This window comes from Carlito syrichta, unplaced genomic scaffold (assembly GCF_000164805.1).
Source record: "Carlito syrichta isolate Samal-C Ts95f unplaced genomic scaffold, Tarsius_syrichta-2.0.1 Scaffold314793, whole genome shotgun sequence".
NCBI lineage: Eukaryota > Metazoa > Chordata > Mammalia > Primates > Tarsiidae > Carlito > Carlito syrichta.
This window is the reverse complement of record NW_007258889.1, coordinates 84,179-93,813: the sequence shown is the minus strand read 5'-3', so window position 1 is coordinate 93,813 and position 9,635 is coordinate 84,179. Positions and strand designations below refer to the sequence as shown.

The 9,635-nt window shown below is 45.9% G+C and overlaps 1 protein-coding gene across 3 annotated transcripts in view; it reads right to left on the bottom strand.

The window, feature by feature from the left end:
- Positions 1-9,635, bottom strand: part of DNAJC7 (DnaJ heat shock protein family (Hsp40) member C7) — a 33,784-nt gene that overhangs the window by 8,680 nt on the left and 15,469 nt on the right. For all 3 annotated transcript variants that reach the window (XM_021719523.1, XM_008071918.2, XM_021719522.1), the window contains 6 exons: positions 8,748-8,872; positions 8,245-8,358; positions 8,015-8,089; positions 2,756-2,874; positions 1,750-1,903; positions 1,072-1,236 (listed from right to left, as the gene is read on the bottom strand). In XM_021719523.1, the coding sequence (XP_021575198.1) occupies positions 1,072-1,236; positions 1,750-1,903; positions 2,756-2,874; positions 8,015-8,089; positions 8,245-8,358; positions 8,748-8,870 (750 nt within the window). In that variant the 5' untranslated portion in view covers positions 8,871-8,872. The remainder of the gene's footprint in view (positions 1-1,071; positions 1,237-1,749; positions 1,904-2,755; positions 2,875-8,014; positions 8,090-8,244; positions 8,359-8,747; positions 8,873-9,635) is intronic.

Genomic DNA, 9,635 nt, shown 5'->3' with positions numbered 1-9,635 from the left:
CCACTGCACTCCAGTCTGGGTGACAGAGTGAGACTCCAACTCAAAAAAAAATAAAAAATAAAAAATTAGCTGGGTGTGCTGGTGTGTGCTTGTAGTCTCAGCTACTTGGAAGGTTTAACTGGAAGGACTGCTTGAGCCCAGCAGGTTGAGGCTACAGTGTCTGTAAGCATGCCACTGCATTTCCAGACTGGGTGACAGATGAGACTCCAACTCAAAAAAGAAAAAAAAAATGACTCTAAAGCCCCCAGTCATTCTCTTACTGAAGAAAGGGACCTTGAAGAACAGGTGAGAATATCCTTCCAGAGTGTCCCTCAAGGCCCCCAAATTCCAGAAGTGAAAAAAGCTTGCCCTTCAGAATGTAGACCCTAACATGCTGAGGGATTCATCAAAGACACATTATTGGGCAAACCCCTGGGGTCCCCTCCTGTTAAGGAGTTTTTCTGTCTTCGCAATAAATCCTACTTTCGCACCTTAAAAAAAAATTCACATTTCCTGGCCAGGCGTGGTGGCTCATGCCTGTAATCCCAGCACTTTGGGAGGTGGAGGTGAGAGGACTGACTGAGTTCAGAGGTTTGAGACCAGCATGGGCAACTTAGCAAGACCTCATCTCTACAATAAATCAAAAAATTAGTTGGGTATGGTGGCGCACACCTGTAGTTCCAGCTACTTGGAAGGCTGAGGTGGAAGGATTGCCTGAGCCCAGCATGTCGAGGCTGCGGTGGCCGTGAGCATGACCCTGCCCTCCAGCCTGGGCAACAGTAAGACTCCAACTCAAAAAAAAAAAACAAAAAACCAGATTTCCTCTTCATCTCTCTTACCCTCATTGCGCAGATTTCCCAAGACCTCTTTGATGTCCCTTAAAAATCTCTAGGCTCCAGTCAGGCGTGGTGGCTCACGCCTATAATCCCAGCACTTTGGGGGCCAAGGCGAGAGTATTACCTGAGCCCAGCAGGTCAAGGCTGTGGTGGCTATGAGCATGCCACTGCACTTCAGCCTTGATGACAAAGTAAGATTCCAACTCAAACAAACAAACAAAAAGCTCTAGGCTCCAGACACAGAACAAGTGCTTACCTTGGAATTAACAGTACCCCGATTGCAGTAGAGTTTAGCATTGGTTTTTATGTTGTTGGGGTCTATCCCCAGGGCTTCTGTATACAGTTCATAGGCTAGCTTGTAATTTCCTTCCTTAAATGCTTTATTCCCATCTTCTTTCTTTGCTTTGAGTGCTTTGGCATTCTACAGAAAAAAGCAAGGGGAGGCTGGTCAGTTTATGTCTAGAAAGCCTTAGCCACTATACAGGGAGGCCAGAGACTCTTCTCAAGTCTTCAACTCCAGTAATTTGGCATCGCACAGCCCCACCCATCACCTGGGCTGTTTGCTGCCCACTGGTTCTTCCTACAGAGCGGATATGGGAAACCAAGAGTGACCCACACACCAGTGAGATCTGTGTTACCCAGGACTGGCCTCCATTCTCCCCCAGCAAGCATTACTATCTTTTCTTCACTGAGGGGAATAAAAAGAAAAAAGCCCACTTAGATATTAAAAGGATTTGCCCCTATATAATCACATTTACCTTTAAGTACATGAAAGTCGTTCTGAGATCATTTCTAATGAGGACCAAGTATCCTTGCAAAGCAGGAAGAGAAGGTACCACATTCCTTGTGATTTTAAAACCTCCCACTCTAACCATCTCAAAGGACCAAAAAAGCGAGCTTTCCTTCCCACATAGATCTGGCGCCCAGAACTTACTCTGCAAGCAATGCAGGCCTTCTCGTGGTCAGGAGCCATCCTGAGAGCCTGCACAAAAAACTGCACTGCCTTCTCAATACAATCTTCATAGTAAAGGCAAAGACCTCGTACATACAGAGCATCTGCGTTGGTGGAATCCATTCGTAAAATGTCACTGCAACAGCCAGAAAGGGGCACATTCAGCAGCAGTCTACTACCATTTGGACTAGTTTTCTCTTTGACCCTGTGTCTAGCATTGAAAGTATCCAAGGAACTCTTCCTAAACCTTCCCCCAAATAAACCGCCCATATTTATCTTTAATCTACTTCCTGTGTCTCACAATCCTTATCAGACTAGAACAGGGGTTGGCTAACTATAGCCCAGGGCCAAATCTTTTCGGTCACTGATTTTTGTAAATAAAATTTTATTGATACATAGCCAGACCCATTCGTCATCTATTACCTAGAGCAGCTTTTGCAGCACAATGGCAGAGTTGAGTAGTTGAAACAGAGACCCTATGGCCTGTAAAAGCTTAAATATTTACTATCTGGCCCTTTGCAGAAGGTTTGCCAACCCATGGAATAGAAGGACAAGGACTACATTAAACACACAAAATCCCAAAAAACTCACACAATACAATCGATTCTTTTTTTTTTTTGAGTCAAGGTCTCTGTCACCCAGGCTGGAATGCAGTGGCATTATCACAGCTACCGCAGCCTCAACCTCCTTGGCCCAGGTATTCCTTCTGCCTCAGCCTCCCAAAGTGCTGCGATTACAGGAGTGAACCACCACACCCAGCCTGTTCTTTCACATGCAGCTCAAGTAACTGCTATACTCAAATACTCCTCCATACCCTATGGGCTTCCAAATCTGATCTGACCTCTGGTTTTACGCCCTAGGGAGGTCTGATCAGACCCAGCTGGCCTACGCTCTGGACCACACGGCAGCACCTGTGGTGGAAAGCTGCCAGCCAGCAAGAGCTCAGAGGCATCTGGCATTTTAGTGCTGACCTGGCCTGACTGCATACCTGGCCACAGACTGTGCTTCTGGATAACGACCCAGCATTGCTAAACATTCTGCTTTGAGGATTTTGAAGCGATGGCAGGCAGGGGCAAATTCTAGGGCACGATCCATGCAGAAAACAACCTATAGGGAAGAGAAGAGCAAATAAGGCTCCCATCCTGGATTCCAGAAATGTCTTCACTTCAGTGTGGTCCCAGGAACAGAGTTAAGAGCAAATAAAGCTCCCATCCTGGATTCCAGAAATATCTTCACTTCAGTGTGGTCCCAGGAACAGAGTTCCAAGCTCAGAGAAGCTCCCCGGGTCCACAGTTAGCAGGAAAGTAGTGTCACATTTAAAAACACACCTGGCTGGACTCAGTGACTCAGCCTGTTATCCCAGCACTTTGGGAGGCCGAGGTGGGTGGATTGCTTGAACCCGCGGGTTTCAGACCAGACTGGGGAACTTGGTGAGACCTTGTCTCTACAATAAATAAAAAAAAATTAGGCAGGCATGGTAGTGCACACCTGTAGTTCTGGCTACTTGGAAGGCTGAGACGGAAGGATCGCAGGAACCCAGCAAGTCGATGCTGGGGTGGCTGTGAGTGTGCCACTGTACTCCAGCCTGGGTGATAAAGTGAAACGCCAACTCAAAAAAATAAAAATAAAAATAAAATAAAAGCATACCCGCTTCATTAAAGCACTGATGGGAGGCCAGCAGTGGTTCCAGATGGAAGTGAAGACAGTGAATAATTTTTTTGTTTGTTTTTGATTTTTGAGTGAGAGTCTCATTCTGTTGCCCAGGCTGGAGTGCAGTGGCACGCTCACGGTCACCGCAGCCTCAGCCTGCTAGGCTCAGGTGATCCTTCCGCCTCAGCCTTCCAAGTAGCTGGAACTACAGGGGCACGTCAATAAGCCCAATTAATTTTTTGGCTTATTGTAGAGATAAGGTCTCGCCAAGTTGTCCAGGCTGGTCTCAAACCCCTGGGTTCAGGTAATCCTCTCACCTCCACCTCCCAAATTGCTGGGATTGCAAGTGTGAGTCACTGGGCCCAGCTGACAGTGAACATTTACATTCAGTCCTCACAACCATTTTATGAAACAGGTAATACTGTCACCTTTATTTTATGATGAGAAGACCAAGACATAAAGAAGTAAGGCTTGAGCCTGCCAAAGCTAGTGACAGAAATTAGATTTGATTTCAGACACGAAGAATACAGAGCCAACAACCGTGGTGACTTTACTAAGCCGCCTCCACAGTGAATTAGTGACAGTGACCAACACTCACATTCTTCCCACGAATACTGTTGTTTGCCACTCTGCATAATCCACATGCTTAAGCTGGTTAAGCAACACAAGGAAGAGCAAGAGTAACCTGGTCCAGAAATCAGGGTTCCCCATATTACTGAAATGATTCCGCTTCCTCCTCCTCTGTGCTGAGAGCTTCACATCTCACTGAGAACCCTTCTGGTACACAAATATGCCAACAGGCCATTACTTTGTTAAACTCTGGTGTGTCCACATGGCTCTTTAAACTATGGCAGCCATATTTCCTAACCTTGACTCCCTCCCCTACCTTGGGGAGGTGAAGGTCCTCTCTCTCTCTAATTTACTTTCTAAATAAACTATATTTTCCAACCTAAAAAAAAGAGAGAAATATGCCAATAAAATGGCTCATTTTAAACGGCACTAAATAGACTACATGAGATTACTGTTCCCAACATGCTGATATACAAACCCCAGGCAAGTATCATACACACTGGGCAGAGGTCAGGTTCACAGGGATCTCCAGGGGTCCCGTTTTCCTCTTTGCAGAAGTTTGTTCTGTGAGCTTTCATTTTTGGTTTAGCTGCTATTCCTGGAAGATCCTTGCTGAATCATATTTGCCCCAAGAATAAGTGAACAAAAGAAGAAATCTGGAGTTAAGGAACACTCGTTCTCTGTAAGAATCTGGCCCTGGGCATCAGGAAGAGATGAAGTCTGAAAACTCACAAGCAGAAATAACTCAAGTTCCATCAACAGGAGACTGGTTAGCTAGAGTAGGCACTCATATAATGGTATTCCATTAACGAATGAAAAGCTCTCCACACACTGATATGGAAGGATCGCCAAGATCTAGTCAGTGAAAAAAGATCCAGAACCGTGTATAGCATATGACTTTCTGTGCCAAAAAGGGAAAATCAAGGATCTGTATTTTCCATATGTGTAACAAAACCAGGAGAAAACAGATGGCCCAAGAACAGTGGTTTCCTTAGGGGTGTGAGAACCAGGCTAAGGACCAGTTTGAGGGTATGCTCATCACTGAACATCTTTTCCTTGTTTTTCTAGCCTTTGAACCATGAAGAGCACCTATTCAAAAACTGTAATTTAAAAATGTGGGAAAGGAGGTAAATGCCACGAGCTGCTCTATCGAGAAGACTTTCTGCAGTGTCACACGGCAGTGCAGGGACACCCCTCCTTCAGTGGCACAGTCACTGTCCTGGAAGTTCTAAGAACAGAATGAGCATCTAGGTAGCATGTGGGTAGAGTCAGGATCCTTATTTCCTCCCCAGATGGAAGAAGAACGGAGGGGAAGAAAGAAGGCGGCCAACACGTCAGCGGCCACACCCTGTGCCTCCACAAGGACCGTCTGTGCAGAGCTGCCGCTGTGCGTGGTGGGAGTGTCGGCTGAGGCTCGGAGCTTCACTTCCCACCCCCACCTCCCATGACCGGGGACAGCTGCAGGCAAAGAAGATCTTTGTTTCTTCCAAGTTCATCTGTTTCCTCTGCCAGGATCATAATTCTTCATTTGTGACATCACCATGAGCTACAGTGGGGGGGCAGGGATGTCACAAACAGAGGATTCTGTCACAAACTCGGGATTCTGGCTCCAGAGTAGGCAAGAGAGAAAAGAAACCCAAAAGACTGCCTTTTGAGACAAAGCTTTTGCCTGTGCAAACCTCAGAAAACGTGACAGCAGGCAGAATGGCTATGCAAACACACACAGAACAAACAAAACAAACTTAGGAATCACATCACAAAGACACTGTGGTTATTAAAACCTCTGGACAGAAGAGGGATGTGAACCAGCTAATGCTGGGACTCTGCAGAAGCTAATCAGATATCTATCTATATAGATACACACACACACACACGTATATATATGTTTAACTATACATACATATATATACATATACATACATACATACAAATAAAAGACCTTCATGGTGTGTGAGCTAAGAATGATTCTTAACATACCCCTTTACTGAATGTTTACTAAGTACCTGCTACAGAAAGCACGGAGAAAATCCCCACATACGAAGCGTCCTTCCCTGAATGATTCACAAACTTCTTTTTTATTTTTTGAGTTGGAGTCTCACTCTGTCGCCCAGACTGGAGTGCAGTGGCCGCTCCCGGCCACCGCAGCCTCGACCTGCTGGGCTCCGGCGATCCTTCCGCCTCAGCCTTCCGAGTAGCCGGAATTACAGGCATGCGCTACCACGCCCAGATGATTTTTTTGATTTATTGTAGAGATGAAGTCTTGCTGCCCAGGCGGGTCTCGAACCCGCGGGCTCAGGCAATCCACTCACCTTGGTCTCCCAAAGGCGCGGGATTACAGGCTAAGCCACCGAGAAGGCCACAAACTTCTTTTAAGGGATCCTGAAAATCTCTTGGGCTCAGTGGTTTTTAACCTTTTTAGGGCAATCTGCCAGCTCTTTTGAAACTCTAATAAAAAATGTTTCTAAATACCATCCAAGAAGGGAGTTAGGAATTGTAGAGATCAGGCATAACAACTATACAATCCAGAAAGATATCTAAAATTTTTATGCTTTTCCCATATTTCAGATTTGTCAACCTCTTTGAAAGATGTTTAACAACTATCGGTCTGACATCTAAAGTGGTAGTGACATGTTACATGACTATTCAAAAATACAAAAAGGATTTCTCTCAATTTTATTTATTTATTTATTTATTTACTTATTTATTTATGAGTTGGAGTCTCACTCTGTTGCTCAGACTGGAATGCAGTGGCACACTCCCGGCCACTGCTGCCTTGACCGACTGGGCTCCGGTGATCCTTCCGCCTCAGCCTTCCAAGCCTTCCAAGTAGCTGGAACGACAGGCATGCGCTACCACGCCTGGCTAATTTTTTTGATTTATTGTAGAGAAGAGGTCTTGCCAAGTTGCTCGGGTGGGTCTTGAACCCACGGGCTCAGGTAATCCACTTGCCTTGGCCTCCCAAAGTGCTGGGATTACAGGCTGAGCCACCAAGCCCGGCCTATTTTATTTTTTTTTAGAGACAGGCTCTTGCTTTGTTGCTCAGGTTGGAGGGCAGTGGCTGTTCAGTTGCAATCCCACTACTGATCAGTATGGGAGTTCTGACCTGCTCCACTTCTGACCTGGGCCGGTTTACCCCTCTTTAGGCAACCTGGTGGTCACAGCACTCCCGGAATGTCACCACATGATGCTGAACTTAGTGTGGACACCTGATCAGCACAGCATACTACAGTCTAGAACTCTTGAACTCAAGCGATCCTCCCACCTTGGTCTCTTGAGTGGCTGAGACTACAGGTGCATACCACTATGCCCAGGTCCCTAATTTTGATTTACAGTTCCCAGTTCACATAAAGCAGGAGTTAAAGTCCGCTCGCATTATTCAAATAAAAGTGGATTACCAAGCCGGGTTCAGTGGCTCAGCCTGGAATTCTGCGCCTTTGGGAGGCTGAGGTGAGTGGATTGCCTGAGCCTGCGGTTTCGAGACCCGCCTGGGCAGCGAGACCTCATCTCTACAATAAATCAAAAAATCAGCCGGGCGTGGTAGCGCATGCCTGTAATTCCGGCTACTTGGAAGGCTGAGGTGGAAGGATCGCCGGAGCCCAGCAGGCCGAGGCTGCGGTGGCCGGGAGTGGCTGCTGCACTCCAGTCTGGGCGACAGAGTGAGACTCCAACTCAAAAAAAAAAAAGTGGATTACCCAAACCCAGTATTTATCTTCAATTGACTGTTCCTCTAGTAACCAGTACTTTTAGGCTACTACCTTACACCAGCAACAGAAACAAACTCATGTAACAAACTCATTCTGATTTTTATCATAAAGCCAAAAATCGTTAAGAAAATAAGTACTTTAGCAAAGAAAGAAAAGGGAAAGAAAAAATCCAAAGGATAATTGAAGCGATAATTTACTATGCTAGGCCTTGTGTAGCACACTACTACTCTTAAGTATCAAGCGCACACGTGTGCATGCACACACACACACACACGAAATTTTATCACAAAGGGCAGGTGAGATGATCTCACAGTTTACTTTACCTTCCGAAAATCCCGCTTCTCAAAATCCGTTTCTGCTATTTTCTCATATTCCATGACCGCATTAGCATTCTTAAACTACACCGGAAAATCAGATATGGGAAAGTTTTGAAGTTGTAAATTCAACAATCACAAAAATTAACAAGGCCTTGAGGAAACTGAACTGAGTAAATACTCCTGCTCCCACACATACTACACTGCCTCTTTTGATACAAACAGGGTCGGACCCATACCTCCTGCTGCGCCTGAGCATTTTTATGATCCAGTTCTAGGGCTCTCTGGAAACTACGACAGGCTGCCATGGCATTCCCTAGAGAGAGGTGGCACTTGCCCTCTCGTAGATGTCCCTAGAAGAAACACAAAGAGGGGGAAGGAGCATGACTGGCCACACAGAGAAAGCAACAGCAGCAACACCCACGCAAAACCAACACAGGAAGAAAACAGCGAGAGCAGTGGTTCTCAGTGGGGCAGGATACCCTCCAGGAGACATTCAGCAATTTAGGAGACATTTTTGGTAGTTACAAATGCAGAGAGGGGGTGCTGCTGTGATTAAAGGTCAGAGATGCTGCTAAATAGTCTACAGTGCACAGTTCAGTCTACAGTGCATAGTGCAGGCCCTACAACAAAAAATAATCTGGCCCCAAAGGTCAGTAGTGTCAAGACTGAAAAATCCTGGGTTGGAGAAACTCAAATGTAGCAACTCAGCCTTCTCCAGACAGCCTCATCACATACATACCCGGACGAAACTGTCATCCAGTCGCACTGACTGCTGGGCATCTCCAAGGGCTTCCCGGAACCGTCCAAGCATCATCAGTGTGGCTGCTCGGTTACCATAATAGCTAGCATTTTTAGGACACATATCTGTAGAAAAGGCATAAGACTGTAAAACAAAATTTAGCACAGGCTACTGCTTCAAAAATGTAGGAGGCATCTCAGATCAACATCAAGAAAAACTAGGTCAGGCACAGTTTTTTCACACCTATAATCTCAGCACTTTTTTGGACGCCAAGGTGAGAGGATTGCCTGAGCTCACGGATTTGAGACCAGCCTGGGCAACTTGATGAGACCTCATCTCTATAATAAATTCAAAAAACATTAGCCAGGCATGGTGGTGCATGCCTGTAATTCCAGCTACTTGGAGGGCTGAGGTGGAAGGATTGCCTGAGCCCAGCACGTCCAGGCTGTGGTGGTCGTGAGCATGCCACTGCACTCTAGCCTGGGTGACAGAATGAGACTACAACCCAAAAAAAAAAAGAAACTCAAGCTATAAGAATGTTGCCATATTTGCTTTAAAAGGCCACAGCCAAAATATTGACTACCTATATAAGTGGCCAACAGCAACGAGACAATTTAAGGAGAAAACAAGGTGCAGCTTTAAAGAACACTACTTATCTCTTAGTGGGGAGAGGCAGCTTACTAATTTTCTTTTTTTTCTTTCTTTTTTCTTTTTGAGTTGGAGTCTCACTCTGTCACCCAGACTGGAGTGCAGCGGCTGCTCCCGGCCACCACAGCCTCAACCTGCTGGGTTCCGGTGATCCTTCCACTTCAGCTTTCCAAGTAGCTGGAACTACAGGCACATGCTACCACACCTAGCTATTTTTGATTTGTTGTAGAGATGAGGTCT